This window comes from Lissotriton vulgaris, chromosome 3_1, assembly GCF_964263255.1.
Source record: "Lissotriton vulgaris chromosome 3_1, aLisVul1.2, whole genome shotgun sequence".
In the NCBI taxonomy this organism is placed as follows: domain Eukaryota; kingdom Metazoa; phylum Chordata; class Amphibia; order Caudata; family Salamandridae; genus Lissotriton; species Lissotriton vulgaris.
The window spans coordinates 1970423924-1970442088 of record NC_141689.1 but is presented as its reverse complement, the minus strand read 5'-3'; the positions used below and the strand labels follow the sequence as shown (position 1 = coordinate 1970442088).

Here is an 18165-nt window from a genome sequence, read left to right as displayed (position 1 = left end):
TTTTAGAAGGTCGCCATTTTTTTTGTCCTAACCATTTACTGCCTGCAGCCTAATCCTGGGTGACATGACTAGGTGTAGTTATCAGTTGATCTTTGTGTATTCCTCCCAGACAGTGTCACAATGGAAAGTCTGGGTGTTGGCCAGATGGGCTATCCTGGCTTGATGAGAGGATGGGGATGTCACCTGCCACACTTTCACTGCAAAGGCACTGGCCCAGCTCTCACAAAAAAGATTTCACACTATAGTATGGTGCTCCCTGAGAGACTGGGACCAGGCCAGAGAGGCAGACAATTTCAGACATTTCTGCAAGGAAAAGCTCCTGAAGCTTTTCCCAATTCAAAGGGGGCACCAAGTACAAAAATGGGAACCTCAGGCCCATTTTTCAGGACTCTCCTGAACCTGTGGATACTATAGAAGAAGGACTGCCCTGCTGGCAGTGGACCATACTGCTGCCTGAGAAGGAAGACTGGACCTGCACCCTTCATCCCAGGTTGAATTAACACCAGGGTTCCACTGACTGACCTCATGTTCAATGCTACAGGGGCACAATAAGCTCCAGAGGCCGTTCTGCAACTGCCTAGCTTAACGGATGTACTTAACATGCCTGAGACCTGCTGGGCACTGCTGCAGTGAGCTCCTGAAACCCAAGATATGCCCCCTCAGGTCCTGGACACTTGGTGTGACATTAGTAGAGCTCCACCTAAAAGAAAAGGAGAAATCCTGTGGTTTTGGGCTCCTCTTAACCACAAATGGGCCCCTTCATTCCAAGATCTTGCTGCTTGCCCTGACCGGCATCACCAAGCTCTAGTGAGCTAAACTCTTCGTTCATCAGCAACTGCCAGCGATGACTGGCAAAGCGAGATCTGCTCTGCGCACTACAGCCCACAGTAACCACCAACGTGAATCTCCAGCAAGGACCATCTACAACAACCAATAGGATCTTTGCTCTACTTTGACGACCAGCCGAGATGCCCAGCCTGCTCGTCATACTACAACGACGCCCATTCCTGACACTCTCCCTGTCCTTGCGGCCTCTGCCAAGGCAAACTGAACACTTTGCACTGAACTTTAAAATGTAACTTTTCAGTGAGACTAACCTGGTCCCTGTATTTGGCATGCGCTCTATCGTGGTCAGCCCAAACTTGGGAATTTCACCCAGTCTCTCATGAACAAATAACTGTGAGTGCCGCTTTGTGCTTTTAGGCAATATACTTACCTCAAATCTTTTAAATGGCATATCTCATGTTCAAATGATTGGATTTGTGTTGTTTTAATATCCAATTATGTATTACATTTAACTCAATTGTTTTAAATTGGTGTGGGATTTTTCTTGTGGTGTATTCTTATGGTATTACTGGTTGTGTCCTGCTTAAAGCTTAACATATTGCCTCTAAATCAAGTCTGACTGCTATTGTGCCAAACTACCAGAGGACTAAGCTCAGGTTATGTTTTGTGGTTCACCCTCACAAGCATTGTGGCTGTTGTTTGAGAAGTGCTCATACCCGCCTCAACCTAAAACTCAATTCCTCACACCATGTACTGCAACAACACTCTACATATTTCAGTCTAGACTAGGCAAATACCAATCACACAAAAAAATAATGCAATTGTGTAAGCTAAAGAACTCAGCAAGCTATAGGTAAACTATGCAAAGCATTCCACATGCAATTACATGTTATGAAAACTACACCGAGCCCTACAATTGAGATGATCTTGCCATAAAAAAAAACAATATTATGCTTTATTGGCCTTTGATTGATGTTTCACCAGACTCATGTGGGGCTTGCTCTTGAATTTGGAAACAACAACATAAAAAAAGGATTGTAAAAAGGTCTATATGGGGCATTCCCGTTTACTAACCGCTGACATCTTGTGCAATATGGCCTGGCAATGACTTATAAACACAGTAGAACATCTTCTCAGTATCCATAACAGCGGTAACATACAGACAACTAATATAGAACTTCTTGTGCAGATTTCATGAACACTTTGGCAGTTCCTAATCAGGTTCTTCCACTTCCATTATGTGGCCCTATCAGGCTGTGCTATTTTTATTCTACGTCTATCCTCAGACTCTCCTATCCCTTTCATAAAGAGTGTAAGTTGTTAAGACACGTTCAGAAAATGTTAACATCATGTCCACTTACTGTCTAAGCTGACACACCATCATTCACACGTACTATCTGAGTTAACATACCATCATGTTGACTTAGTGTCTAAACTGACATGCTTTTATTGTTTGTAGTTACAGATGCATGTTATCAATATCTGTATCGTGGTGATGCATTTGTTGCCATGATTTTTTCGTCTTGTGGGTTCTTCAGTGTGTGCAAGTTCTGCATTTTTTTCACAATATAAGATAAAACCGATGTTTAGATACTATAAAAACCCAGGAATTGAATCATGTTCAGAGAGGGATCAGAGAGGAACTTCGGGCTAGGACTGTCGTGTCAAAGATCACAGCGGTTCGCAGTACCACAAGCCACAGTCAAAGGCAACACCAAGGACAGCAAGAAGAAGTGGTCTTCAGCCTGTCTCTGTTTATTTTCCAGCCTTGAACAAGCTGTGACAGGGAATAGTTGACTTGCGATTTCAGAACAAAGACACAATAATGCTGTGTGATACATCTTGAGAAACTTATAGCAGACTGGCTATATACTAATTTTGCAAAAATTAGCATAATGCTTACAAATAGCTCAAGAGTGTTAGGATGCTAAGAATTCAATAACCATGTTAGTAATGTTTTCGCTGTTTTTGCTGACCACAGTTTGCTTAGTTGCGTTGCTTTTTGAATTTTTTGTGGTTAACATTCATATTTTATGCATGTTTTATGCACTAGGTTAGAAATTTAAAATAAACATCTTTAAATTCACGTCCCATTTCTTATTACCATTTTGAACATGTTATTCATTTATGAAAGAAACTTTGGAGTTCCACTGTGTCCCTAACTCGTCGTGGGAGACTGATCATTACCAGAAAGTACTTCCTGCACAGTGGGTGTGTATGGTTTGCAGTCCAATTGGAGCATTGAATAAATCATTGGAATATTGGAAGGATGATTTGTTTCTCTTCGTTTTATTGTATGTTCTATTAGTATTTATTTCCTCTTATTTGTGACTATAACATATATGCAGAAAATAGGCATACTTTAGACTTGGACAAAATCGTATTCCCTGGTTACTAAATAAGGTTTTGCTCATGCATTTAAATTAGTTTGCTTTTGCCATAGGGACACATTAGGAAAGCTGCATTAGACGTCAATCATGGTATCAGATAATCTTTTGTGGTGCTGCTGGACTCGGAACATACATTTGGCTCATTCAATGTTTGTCTGTAGCTGTATTTAACTATTTGCACTTGTAGGTGTTGCCTGCTGAAAGTAAAATTGAAATTCAAGTACACCTTAAAAAAGAAATCATATAGTTAATCCATGGCTGTTTTCATTCAAAATATTTGCATCTATTTATAGACATGAAAGGTCTTGTGCTATAGATTATGCAGCCAAAACGTTTTTCCTAAGTTCTATTTAACCATGCCCAGATATACCCATAAGGCACAATTACTTGTTAAAATTTGCATAATATCCATTCAGTACACTGAACAGATTTCTATAAGAACATTTCTTTATTTGGTTTGCTCTGTTATTTAATTGGTCAGGTATACAGTTTTATAACTGTGCTGAAATCTTTTTCAATTAAAAAAACAATGTTGCATTACAAAGAAGGCAAATATTTAAATGGGTAATTCATTATATTCTTCTTTGCAGGTCCACTACCTTATGGTTCTCTCTGCCAACTGGGCCTATGTGAAAGATGCTTGCCGGATGCAAAAGTATGAAGACATTAAATCAAAGGAGGAGCAAGAACTTCATGACATTCATTCTACTCGTTCTAAAGAGCGGCTTAATGCATACACATAAGAGATGCCTCTCCTTTCCAACCTTTCAATACTTTCTTGTTTAAATGAAGACCATACAACCATAACAAATACTGTGTTTTTCACATAAAAGATATTAAGGGTGTCTCCACAAATTCTAATCTTAGTGGAGGACCACTAGACTTCTTAATTGGTTGTCAATTAAGTCTGTGACCAAATTAATTACAATGAAGCTTTCTCATTGACTAATTTGGCGTTGTTCAACTACAATTATTAATCAATGGTATATAAAGAAATGTGTTTGATTTTTTATTCACTTTATATATGTTATGTATAACACATTTTGCATCATTTCCTATGTGTTTTTCAACAAAAATAACTTTTTTACATGTTTTAGTTTTGGTTTCTGAAGCTAATTTAAATACAGGTGCGTGTTTTGAAGTGATGGTTTTTAGCAGATCACTGTGTAACATATTGATGAATTTTATTGGCAAAAGATAACTGTGGATTGGCAACATATGAACCATAATGAAAGTATGAATTTGCAGACATTAAAGCCAGTGGTGCAATGCCACAAGATAAAATGGGCAAATAGTACTTCAGAACAGTCTAGGCAATGCTGTTATTTATGGGCACTTGATAAAAATAATCTTCATCTATAAAGTTCTAACGGTTGAGCAATTTCATATTGTGAGCTACTAGCACACCGTGATGCATATGCATGTTCAGCTATTGTCTTTTCTGTGCAGATGTAACAGAGCAATCCTCTCCTGTAAACATTTGACTACCATTTCCAGCTGAGTGCTACTTCTTTTTGAGCTTCAATAATGACTTGTCAACTTTTTGCACAATTGCCTCCTCTATGCTGAATTGAGTCTGCCTATATGTTGGTGGTGATACCTATCTTTACTTCAGCAGATGTAAATGATGCAAACTAATGGATACATCTATTGGGATTTCCACTGGAGCACTATTTGGAAAGTCAGAAATAATTTCTGAAATAGTAAAGATCCTTTTGAATTTGCTAAGGATATATTTCTTAGGATATTTGCCAGTCAGCTTAGAGAAATTGTTGAGGGAATACTAGTTGTAGATGAGAATCTCTCAAGTGGTGAACGTTTCTACAAATGTTCTCTTGAGGAAACTGTTTCAAGTAAGTCACTTTGCCTGAATAGACATGCAGACATGTGTACCATTGCCAGACATGCATCCAAATTATGGTGAAAAAGTTTTGAATTTTGTCTCAGAAGCATTGGGCAATTTCAATCATGCACAATAAACATACAATCAGAAGTATTGTTGACTTGTTTTAAGAAATGGAGAGCAATTGCATCTTGCTAAATATACACAATATTTAAATGTATAAAGTATTGGCAATAGTTTTCTCAGTGTAAAAGTGTGATTAAGAACTTTCCTGCCAATAAGTTCAACAGGTGCGTGCAGGAAGGATCATCTTAAAGTTTACTGTCTAAAAGTGAAGTGAAATGTTTGACTTTGTTTTTGAAGAAAGGTAAATTATATGACTTTAATAGAAGTACCTGTATAAAAGGAATGTTGAAAATGTAATAGAAACAAACAAAAACAATCAGTATTATTGGACCAAATTTAGTGTTTCTTTAATCTACTTTGCTTAACTGCTACTATTGCAAGAATGCTGTAAAGTGTCTTCACATTTATGTAGCCTGACAAGACAATATTGCCAGTGTTAAACATCATTTATAGTTTTTGCACTTATTGGACCATAGTGAATTCTCTCAGTGTAAGTGCATTCCTCATACAATTTTGAAGTGAATTTCTTCTTTGTTCTATGACCGATCATGCATCCTTGGTAATCTTTAGCAGCCCTTGCAGTGCACAGTGATATTACTATAGTTCTTTGTTGCATGATGATGCATTCAGTAGGTTTAGATACTTTGATTTTCCACAAGTTGGCTGTCTTACTGGTTCAACAGTTTTTTTATGTGCAGTATTACAGTTCTTTTGCAAAAAAGTAATATGAATCTCAAAATTATGTAATGTAGTGTTTCAGTTCTGTGTCAAAGCAGTGTGTAATGAATTTAAAAATAATGTCCCTTTAACACATGTAATGATAATGTTAATGCTTCTGGCTTTTTTTCTGGTATTAGAGTTTGTATTTTCACAAAGAATGCTTTGTAGCAGGCATTACAATTGATCTGTTTTGTACATACTTGTGCCAACAGCTTGATGGTGGCGTTTTTGAAATGTAGAACAAAGTGCTTGCAAAATGTAATAAATACACTTGTGTACTTTGTGTACTTACTAGTAGTTGGAGAAGTATTTTTTGCTATGCATGCCTGAAATTCTATTAAACTTTTAAATTGTATATCAGATATTTCAGTAGAAGATTATTCACATTGACAGGTTATTCTTTTATTTGCAGGATTACCAAATTGTTACAGATACATATCTAAAAAAATACATTCATGTGGAAGCAGTCTTTTCCCTAGGACTCAATATAAGTTGTCTTTTTTCTGCCACTCTAGTGGGGTGTGTCCAGAGGGTCTTAGTTTGTCCTTGAATAACATATTTTGGTCATGGCACTTATCCTATTTCCATTTCTGCCACCTTTAGGAGCTTATGTGCCAGAGACATGAATTCCCCTAGGCTTTGCCTCATTTCTACCACACAATGAAAAAAAAAGTTTGCTTGCCGACATGTTTTCTTTCATAAATAGCTTGAGATTGTTTGAGATGACTATAAATGCCCCATGTATTAAGACCCTTGAATGGTATCTTTCCATGATCTTTTTGTGTTCCTGATAAAAGACTGTAAACATGCTATTCAGTGTGTCATTGCAACTCTAAGAGGAGAATAATAGTCTTGGTATAATAACCCTGTTGCTGTGTTAATAATTGTAGCACATCAACAGAGTTTCTGGATAAAGATGTAGCATGCAGTAAGGAAACCTATGTAAAACAAGAAAATTATGGGAGTAGTCGCGCGTGGCATTCTCCAACGGTTTGACGATAATGTAAATGTAGGTGTACTTATATAGCGCAACCTGTCACCCAAAGGGTATCCTGGCGCTTGCTTAGGGAACCCGTCCTGGTATTCCCCTGTGAGAGGCCCTGGCAGGGTATCCACAAGGTGAAAGCCAGGCATCCCGCCGCGAGGGGCCGTTGTGGAGATTAAGCAAGCTATTGTCCAGAGTCGCAGAGCGTGAACCCGTGAGTCGAGAAGGCACCGGAGCGAGAATTATCAAGACCGTGGAATTTTTAGCCCAAGACCCGCCAAGGCGGAGAATTGAACCCTGGTCCAGGGCTGATCTCAGCTTCTGGGTCTGCCGCCTCTAACCCCTGAGCCACACTTCTCCAATGCGTTACCCATGTTTATTAGAAAGTGTGATGTTGCGTCCTAAGGGTTGACATTGATGATAAACTAAGTTAATCGGTGCGCCGTTGGAAAATGTCACTCGCGACTACACCTGTAAGTTTCTTGTTTTACATAGGTTTCCTTACTGCATGTTTAGACTCATTAACGTGTACATATGCTGTGACACTAAAGTTGTGTTTATTTCAAGCACTCAAACGAGATGTGGCTTAACTACATCACCGAGCTCAGAGATGATTGTACCGCACACACCAACTTCTCGTTTGGACCTGAGTCACCTAATAGTGAGAGCTATCCATGTTGGTAACTAGTAACGAAGACTATTTCTTTCGATTAAGTCAGCTTTTGCTAACCTTAAGCAGCATGTAGCCATGAACTAACTTCACCACAGCACGATTTTCACCATTCATTTATCAGTTTTAGTGGCACATTCAACACTACGGTAGCCAGAGCACTTATCTGAGATTGAGTTACATTGAGTTCCCTCATTTATTAAGTCTCCTTTACATTAATTTACAGCTTTTTGTTCCCTGACGAAGGGTGTTTAACCCGAAATGCATTGGAGCATCAGGAGTATGAATTAAGAAAATGAAAGTAATATCCTGTACAAAATTACTACAGGATTGAAATCATATAATGAAAAATAAAATATGAAGAAATAAACATTCATTGGAGAATTTTTGTTTATACCAGGCCTACAACGTTATAAAACAGCATTAAGACAACCCCTCACGGGCCCAGTTGAGCCCAAGGGGACGTTCCCTATATCGGGGAACACAGTTCATCATTAAAAAAGTGTACTAGACCGGAGTACACACCCAAGGAGGACACTGAACTTTTTAAACCTAACTCAATAACAGAGGTTGTGCGCGAACAAATCCTTATCAATTATTGAATTAGCCATATGATTGTGGCCACAGCTGCTCATTTTTCATGAGGTACATTTATACAAGAGGATCATGCTTAGCAATAGTAACTCTAGGTAGTAAGTCTATATGATGGAAGTCATGGGATTTAACTGAGTTTTAGCGCCTGAATGTCCACAAGATCCAAATGATTACATTATTTATTATGGTGCACTGCACCATAACCAACAAGAACAAAACTCTCCCTTTTCCCCTCACTATTCCCCTCACTTCCCCAAATGCCCTGCATCCGAGTTTACCTCTTTTGAACAATACTTAAAAAAAAGGAAATAATGAGAAAAGTGAGAAAAGTGAAAAGAAGGAAAGATAGATCCAATGTGAAGAAACACTGAGTATCAAACCTTTAAGACCTCACCTCCTGTGAATGCAGATATGGTAGTGTCTACTCTGACCTAAATCGAAGGGGGAACTGAAATATCCATTGGACCCCTCCTTACTGTGGGCTGGAATCCTCTGGTGTCAGAAAGCTAGTAAGGGAGGCACAAAAGAAGCACAGAATCCAGCCTAACTCTCCCTAGAAGTGTCTCAAAATAGAGCACTCACCCCTGAGACTGGAACAAGGGACGCAAAGTTTTGTCGAAGATGGATAGGCGGTCTTCCAGTTTGTTAATTTTATGTACATAGGAGGTCTTTCCTTGACCCATAACTGCACTGTGGGGAATTTTCCCATTTTTCAGAACCAACTTCCAGAGCTTTGGTGAACCATAAGCTGACCTGGGGCAAAACTACAGGTAATGAGAGATGTCATGAATCAGTGTTATAGAGTCTTCTACCTTCCCTTTGAACCCCACCCTGGTCTGAATTTCTGTTAGGACATCATCCCAATAGGGTCTCAACTCTGGCATGCTTAAATAATATGAACTATATCACTGTGAGGACAGCTACACCTCCAGCATTCAGAAGGAATCCAAGGTCTGAGCCTCGAATAGTCTGTGCGGAGATCAACAACACCAGTGCAGTATTTTACAATATCTAAACTCCAGCCTCTTGTAGGGGTTTATCATGGTACCGTAATAGGTCAGCCCAATCCTCATCTCTAAAGTCAAAATGAAGTTTATTGTACCACCAGTCTTTTAGCTGAGTCCGTGTCTGGGATTAGAAGGTTGCATCAACTAGTATACAACCCAGAGACCATCCCTCTGTGTGTTCCCCAAACCTGAAGATAAAATCGTAATGGAGATTTCTACAACAGGGTAATGGAAAATGACCCAATGAATGCTGTGAGGCATTGTGTCAATTGTTGAAATCCCTATGATAAGTGGGGCGAAAGCTTGTATCTCCTCCAGGCTTCTGATCAGGACATCATCCTGCCATCTAACAATAAGTGGTCTAGTTTCATGTCCCCTTGCTGAATGAAGTCCGTCCATACAGGGTATCTACATGCAATTTATATTTTGCGATTGTGCTACAATGGAGCATGCAGCTGTGCATTTGTGTGCAATACGCATTGTGCCTTGTGCCTTCCGTGATGTGTAGACTGCAAAATCAGGAGAGAGCGAATACGTTTCATTTTCTCCATTGAATATTAAGTACCAATGCCCCTTAAGTTCACCTAACAGTGCATCTTCGATTAAGACTCACTTTGGATGTTCAAGTGTGGAGTACAAGAAATAGCAAAGATGCACTATTTGGAATGCTAACTAGCAATATTCAGGATTTGGCAGTCAATGACCTTCACTTTCTGTGCTGGTGTGTAATTTGCTTATTTTCAGCAGGGTGTTCATCCTTCCCTAGATGAACAGTTTAATCATATGGGAGAGGTCCACAATGGAATGGAATTGGATTTGTAGAGTGCATGGCTACCCGTGGGCGTCCGAGCGCTATGAGTATAGACTTTAGCAGAAGAACGGAGCCCTAGGGAAAAAGGAAGTTTTTTAGGAGTTTGCAGTATTTCAAGAGGTTGGCTTCTTTTTGAATATTGAGGGGGAGGGAATTCCAGAGCTTTACGGCGTTGAGAGAGAAAATACGTCCGCCTGTTCGTGCCTTCTTTATTCTGGGAGTGTTTGCAAGATAGAGGTGGTCAGATCTTAACTCTCTGTTGGCTTTGTAGGGGGCGATCAGGTCTCTCAGGATGGGGGGGCCCATGCCCTAGAGTGATCTGTGCGTTATACACAGGGACTTAAATTTGATTCTTTCCCGTATTGGGAGCCAATGAAGGGATCTAAGGGCGGGTTTAGCTGAGAGTCTTTTTGTTATTCCTGTCAGCAGTCTATCTGCCGAGTTCTGGATGAGTTGGAGTTTGTTTATGGTAGTCTCTGGGGCACCTAGGTATAGGGCGTTGCTATAATCCAGCCTAGAGAGGATGAGGCCCTGAATGAGGAGTTTTCTGGAGTGGGGAGGTAAAAGAGGGAGGATTTTCTGTGTGGTGCTGAGTAGGCCAAAGCACACGCCAGCGGTATTCTTGGCTTGGGTTTGAAAAGAAAGGTCTTGATCGAGCCAGACACCAAGACTTTTAATTTCACTTTTTGGGAGGGGAGTTGATCCCATGCATGTAGGCCACATGGAGTTAAGGATGGATGTAGTTTTGTGGCCCAACAACAGTAGCTCCGTTTTATCTCCGTTGAGTTTGAGGAGGGATTTTTTCATCCAGCTAAAGATTTCTGAGAGACAGGATCGTATGTTCCCAGAGGAGTGGTCTGACTGGTTGATTGAGACGACCAGATGTGTGTCGTCTGCGTATGTGAGCAGTTTGATCCCGAAAGGGGCGACGATGTCCTCCAGTGGGAACATGTATGCATTAAAAAGTGTCGGGCTCAGGGACTGGAGAGGGATTGCCTTGGAACACGCACTGCCTTTGGAGACCTGGAAGGTTCTGTTATCTATGAAGGATTTTTGCCATGCAAGGGCTGAGCCCGAGACTCCCAAGCTGCTGAGACGTTGGATAAGAATACAGTGATTGACCGTATCGAAGGCTGCGCTTATGTCTAGGAGGATCACAGCTGCTGAGCCTCCTGAGTCCAAAATCTGCCTTGCCTCTTCAACCACCGCTATCAGGGCCGTGTCTCTGCCAAGAAATGTTTTTGGTATCTTCACAGGGATCATTCCTTTTACCCTCTTGCACCCTGCCTAATATTGACAGGTTCAAGATCAAACATCTCTCAATATCTAGCTTGGTTTTGGACAGCAAGGGATGCAGGTTATCTTCCATTATGTTAGAGAGCCCTTGATTCAGTAAAATTCCCAGATCCTTCAGGCTTTTTGTTCATCATTGGAAAGGTTGGAGTCCCAGTGAAGTAGTGGTAGTAAACGGGGTTAAGGGCATAACTTCACATTTACCCCAGTTGACTTGGTAACTGGAGAAGGCAGAGAAATCAGATTTCAGGGATGAGAGATAAGCCAGGGATTTAGCTGGTGTAGACTAGGCCAAGAGGCCGTCATTTGCAATTAGTATTGCTTCATCTCCTCTGCTGGGGTTGGGATTCCATGGATCTTGGGTGTTGTTGAATGTCTATCACCAGGGTTCCCAAGTGAGCATGAAAAGCAGGGGGAAGAGAGGGAGCCCCTGCCTTGTTCCTCTGTTAATGGGGAAGAGTCAGGAGAAATGTCCAAAAACTACTACAGTGGGACCAGTGTATAACCATTAACCGTTCACAGGAATCTCTGTCTGACACCCATGTAAAACAATACCTTGAATGAATAGCCACTCTCCAACTGGTCAAAAACCTTCTTGGCATTGCGATAAATCACCTTTTTCTTATCCATCAAACCATGGGTTTGCCATAGTACATGTGCCAATGTTCGTAAGTGAGAGGCTGATGACTGGCGTGGAATGAAACGGACCTAATAGGAGTGTAACTTAAACCTATTGGCTAACAACTTAGCTAAGATCTTCAAATCAACATTAATAAGCAGAACTGTGCAGTAGCTTTCCCAGTCTAGTGGTTCTTTGTTGGGCTTGGGGCTTGACAGATATTCTGGCTTTATTAGCTTTGTGAGAAGGAAGTAACCATCCCAAATTTCATTGAACATATTGCGCAGGTGGGGAACCACTCGTTTTTTGTTGTTTTATAGAATTCAGCTGAGTAGCTATCTATCCCTGAAGCTCTGGAAGCAGGTAGGTAATCAATGACCTGTCCTATCTCTTCTTCAGCAAAATCCAGGTGAGTTGGGGCCTTCAGATATGTATTTTCTTTTTTTAAGGGAGTGGAACACTGATACAATGTTAGTAGTATGTGTCAGGAATTCTCCGGATTCATTTCAAGTTGCTGTAATTGTGAGCGATGGTTCCTGCTGCCACAATTGATAAGCAAGTAGGTGCCCTTCCTTCTCACTCATTTCATAGCGCCTCTGCTATATAGAGTAAAGAGAGATATTTCTGCTTGTGAGGAGTAGATAATGTTAAGTTCACATTTCTTTCAAAGTAGTTCCTGTAGTGTCCTGAGAATTCATTTTAGCATAGCTCTTGTTGAGATGGGCGACCTGTGTTTCTAACTAAAGGTATACCTAACCTTATGCACCCATATTTTCTTAAGGGCCAAGTGTCTCAATAATTCCCCTCTAAGGGTGGTCTTCCCCGCTTCTAATAGCAAATGTAGCCAATGGGAGAATGATACCGAGTGGGTGATGCCTTCTACGAGTTTGTGTAGCAAAGCCTGCACTTTATGTTTTGGTTCCTTGGTCCTGTACCTACTGGCAATAAAGTTCAATTGGCTTAACAAGGGTGTTTGGAGTCTTATGACCAGGCAAATCCACAAAATATCATGCTCTGAAGTATAATTCAGAGTAATCTCTAAGTCCTGCATGTATGAAAGAAGGGTAGTTGTTATGAGATAATAGGCAATCCTAGTATGTGTGCAAAGTGTGGAGTAATTGAAAGTCTTGGCTGCTGCTTTGAGACAGTCATCAGGGGTCAGTGAGTGCGCGGCTGGAAATTAAATCAGTAAGAATATGCCAGCCATTTTTCCTAATAGAGCTCATGATTGTCTGATTTATCCAGACCTGGGCCTAAAACTAAGTTGTAGTTGCCTTTAAAAAACACTATAGGCAGGGGAAGGAGGATGCAATCTATCTTCCTGAAAAAAAGTATTCTTTGTTCTTAGTCGGGACATTTACAGAGCCCTGAATAAGTGCCATACTCTTAATGCTTGATTGAGAAGTAATTAGTGACCCTTTGTGTCAACCACGGTTTTTGGACCCGCAAAGGTAGTCCATTCCTGACCAGGATTACCACCCCTCCTTTACGGCAGGATTCAGAGGCGGTGGAGCCATTTCCTTGTCGGTACTCCCTGCCTCCCCAGTCAAGGCAGCGTTTCTCACTCTCTGAGTTGGAGAGGTGTATTTCTTAGATGAACATTTTATCTGTGTGTAAGAAGGACAAGGTTTTCTTCCATTTCACATAGTGAGTGAGAGCATTTACATTAAGAGAGAGTACAGTAAGATGTCTGGAGGTGTGCATGTAGTATTGATGCAAGGTGGCCATAGTGAGGTGTGTGGAAATGCCTTTGAGTCTGGTTAGTGGTACTTTGAGAAGGTGCAGAAAGGGTAGAGTAGATGTAAACACCACAAATGTAGTAGACCATCTAAAAAACAAAAGAGTAAGGGCCATATGTATCAACACATTTTCCCATAGACACAGAATGGGCAAAACCCTTTGATACATCTGGCCCTAAGTGTTGTCCGCACAAGTGATTCAATATTTAATGGAGTGAGAATAAAGGTATAGATCGTCGGGAATGTGCCAAGGAGAAATAAGGGGGAAAGGGCAGAAGAGTTAACAAACGGGGCATATTTACAAGGGTTTTATCTTCGCTTCAAAAAAGCGGAGATAAAACTACCACCCTATATACAAGAGGGTGCTAACACGCATGATCGCATTTTAGCACCCTTTTTCCCAACACCTCCCTTTGCATCTCTAATGAGATGCAAAGTGGGCGTCACTGGGCGTACCTCGGATGGACAACCCTGCAAATATCGCTGATGTTCACATCGCTATATTTACAAGGCTGTGCCAGCATTTTAGCACACGTTAGTTTTTGGAGAAAACTGCTTTTTTCTCACAAAACTAACATCTGCTAAAATGCAGACTTACCTATCCCGAACAATGGAGTGGATTATGCTGATATGACCCTGTGGGTCATATCAGCAAGGTTATCGCCATTTTGCAGCGAACATCACTGGAACACCAGTGATGTTCCCTGCAAAACAGCGATAACCTCGCTATCTCTGGAATTTTTATCGCCCTGGAGTAAAGCGTTGTTAATAACGTGCTACCAGGGCGATACATTCCAGAGATAACTTGCGATAATAAATTTATCGCTAAGCACGGGCAGCGATAATTATCGCTGGTCGTTGATAATATGCCCCTAACTTTCTCCAGGTAAAAAGGTAAGAGCATTTCATTAAGGACCGGCGATAATTATCGCTAAGCGCACTTAGCGCTAGGATAATTATCGCTGTGGAATTTTATCGCTGAGATAGCGTGTAATTAGCAACCCTTATCTCAAAAGCGATACAATTCCAAGCGCTAACTCCAAATGTGAGAGATTGCTGGAAATCCAGCGATAATCTCACAAAGTTTGGAGATAGCTTGATGATAGGGCAAGGCATACTGACTCATGGATAAGTCAGTCTTGAAGCAGGTGTGGCATAAGGAAAGTAGCGATAACAGAGGTTATCGCTACTTTGCTTGTCGCTCTGCAGGTTAGCCTGCCCATTGATAATTGGAGAAATGTCGCTTAGCGACATTTCTCCAGTTATGTCAGGGCAGGAACCCCCTTTTTGCATCTCATTAGAGATCCAAAGCTGAGCGTTCAGAAGACAGACACTAATGCAAGGTTTTACGCAATAGCGTGACCTTGCTGATTAGGCGATAAAATTATCTCTGCTTTTCGCCCGAAAACAGACGTAAGAGCGGCGATAATTTTTTAACGCCTCGTTCATGATATGCCCCGTAGTTTTTAAGGGAGTGGACCTACCCAATGATGCTTTTATTGCTAAGAAAATAGCTCTGGATGCAACAGAACATGAACAGCAGCAGCTAAACGTTGCTTGCACTTGCTCATTTCCTTGTTCCTGTGCTTCTGTGGTAGGATTTATGTGCTATATTGCTCATAATTAATCAAATGGTTGTAATTGCCTAATTCTCAGTAATTTTGCATCAAAAAACGAAAGCCCAAAATGAATCCACTTACTCTAGCTAAATAAACGTTTTGCCCAGGCCTACATAATACTCATACTACGCCTTGGGGGGCATGTTGATCTAGTTGCACAATTCAATTGTGTTCAGTGCTACCAATATATTCTCAACCAATTCAGGAATAATTTTGGTAAAACTCAATTTACACCTAAAAAAACAACCAAAAGAATGCAATGCTAATACTTGGACAAATCAAAAGTCATTAGAACATCTTGGAATTTGGTGAACCCTCCCTTCAGAAAAAATAAGTTAGTGGCACTAACAACTTCCCTCACGTAGCTGTTCACATCATATAAAGAGGCTATTTCTGAATTTAAAAAATCATGGAGTGACCTTGAGTTTGAATAATTTTTTTATTGAATCAAATTCCTCTGATGACTCAGAACAATTTTTTAAGGCTAACTGGTGTACTGTGCACCCATAACTCGCTCAATAGCAATGCCGGCATTGCCCTCAATGACCTTTTAGAAACCATGGGCCTCATTTATGAGAAATGACGCATCGCTGCGTGAAAGCAGCGATGCGATACTTCTCAGTGCGCACTCCTTGCGACATACCAGATGCGTCATATTTACTGTATGACGCATCATGTTGCAAGGAGTTACAGATACGTCAGTATTTCTGACGTATCTGTAAGCGCAAAAGTGACGCATTGCTGGAGTGTGTCACAAAAGTGACGCAACTCCAGCAATGCGTCCTTTCACATGGGGCAAGGCCCATGAGAAAGGGCCTGCGTCAGTCTTACGCCTGCTGTGAGGCAGGCGCAAGATTTTGACGCAACGACGTCCAAGAAGTGACGCAGTGAAATCACATAGATTTCACTGCGTCACTTCTACGAGGCTTTTTGCCGGGGAACGCCCCCCCTGCATACATTATACCTGACGCAGGTATAATTTAGCGCAGGGGTTTACAAAGTGACGCATCTGCTTAGATGCGTCACTTTGTAAATAGTGCGCAACAGGAGGCATGTTTTATGCCGCCGATGCGTCACAAAAAGTGACACATCAGCAGCGCAAAACTGAAGCAAGGCCTCATAAATGAGGCCCCATGTTTAAATTAGGGCGGCGCAAGTTGCTCATTTTGCTGTTGCATAATTACATGAAATTAATTTAGTGCTATTTGGTAATCACACAATGAATCCTCGCATCCAAAATGGACTAAAAGATGCATTTTGCATTAAAAAACGAACAGTAAATGCAATAGAACACAAACAGCAGCTGCTCGCGCTTGCTGCATTCCTTGTTCCTATGCGCCTGCAGTAGGATTTATTTGAGGCAAATTTCTCATTATTATGTGAACGGGCATAATCGTGTAATTTTTGGTAATTTCACGCCAAAAGAGCAATGCAAAACTTTTAAAATTATACTGATTACTGCAGCGTAAATACATTTTTCGAGGACACACAAAACAAACCCCTGTTTTATTAACCTTACTTAAATAGCTATTATGGCCTTAGCCATGCCAGCTAGCTATTTAAGCCTATGGAAACAAGATTGGCTCATCAATATTTGGTTAACACCTTCCGTGCTCATGAGGAGCTCAGCTCAGGTTAATATTAGTGATTATGAGCACAAAATGCGGTTGGCAACACAAAATGAGGCAATTGTCATGAAAATCAGCTTGTTAAAGTTTGAAAAAACGAGCATCTGTTGGAGCGGAGTTGGCTTTTTTTTACACCAATGGTCTTGAATAACATCTCGACCGTGGAAAAATCTGGAATGAGGACTTTTCATAACACTACCAAAGATGGGAGAGATGTAATAAAAAATTACTGGATAAAATGATACAATAGTAATTATGCATGCTGACAAAGGTGGATCTCATGTTATCATGAACACCAGTGATCATGCGGCTGAAGTGCAGCATCTGTTGACTTGTAGAAAAACGGTATCCCTCATCAAAGGCAGCCTAGCTCGGACCCTTTGAAAAACAAAGAGTTGTGGTACAGGAAGCAGAAAAAAACAATGAATTACAAAAAATGAGAGGGTTTTTTTAATTGACTTGGAACCGCAAGTCTCTGCTTTTTACATTTACACAAAAAATACACAAGCACCTGTGACCACTCGCGAGCAGACCCATTGTCTCTGGGATAAAATCAGTCTTGGAACCATTATCATAATTGTATGATTTCTTTTTACAGGAGAGTGTGAGAACCTAGCTGGCCTATCTGAAGGGCACGACTTATGTTTTGCTTGTGCTTCAATTCAATGAAATGCTTTTGACTCTCAGGATGAGACTTTGGATGCAGTTGCAGAGACTCTTGACAATTGTTTTTCAGACATACCCCAGACTTGTTCTGCAGTGCATAGAACTAGATTTCTTCAGTTTCAAGGAGGAGAAGCACCTCTTGGTATCATGGACATTTATAGGTGGGACATTTGCTCCAAACTTGGCCTGCATTTATGTTGGACTCTTTGGATGCAATTACATCTATCATGACCCTAATATGTACCATTCAAGTAAGCATGTAGAAGAGGTACATTGATAAATTATGTGCATTTGGACGGGAAAGGAAAGTGAATTTTCATTTTTCCTTGATTGGCTGAACCACAATAATCCACATCTACATTACACACAGAAGATTAGTTGCCTCTCTATGACTTACGTGGATCTGAATATTTCTTTTGAAAGGGGCTGGCTGGTGACCTCTTTACATCAAACACTCACTGATAGAAATGTGTTACTACATTACAGTTCTTATCACCCTTAGGCACTAAGAGAAAACCTGGATATGGCAAAGTTCCTTCATTGCCAAATAAATGGTTCCTAGACAGAGATTTGTAGAACAATCCACAGATTTGGAACATTACCTGAGCCAAAGGGCTTATCCTAGATGCATCATTAATCATAAATTAAAAAGAGCCTTGAATAACCATA

General features: G+C 40.7%; 1 protein-coding gene across 2 annotated transcripts in view; it reads left to right on the top strand.

Annotated features, from left to right (window-relative positions):
- The window catches only part of GPM6A (glycoprotein M6A), a 595184-nt gene extending 588964 nt beyond the window's left edge, over positions 1-6220 (top strand). For both annotated transcript variants that reach the window (XM_086962450.1, XM_086962449.1), the window contains exon 7: positions 3767-6220. In XM_086962450.1, coding sequence (XP_086818576.1) covers positions 3767-3919 — 153 coding nt within the window. In that variant the 3' untranslated portion in view covers positions 3920-6220. The remainder of the gene's footprint in view (positions 1-3766) is intronic.
- Positions 6221-18165: the final 11945 nt, after the last annotated feature.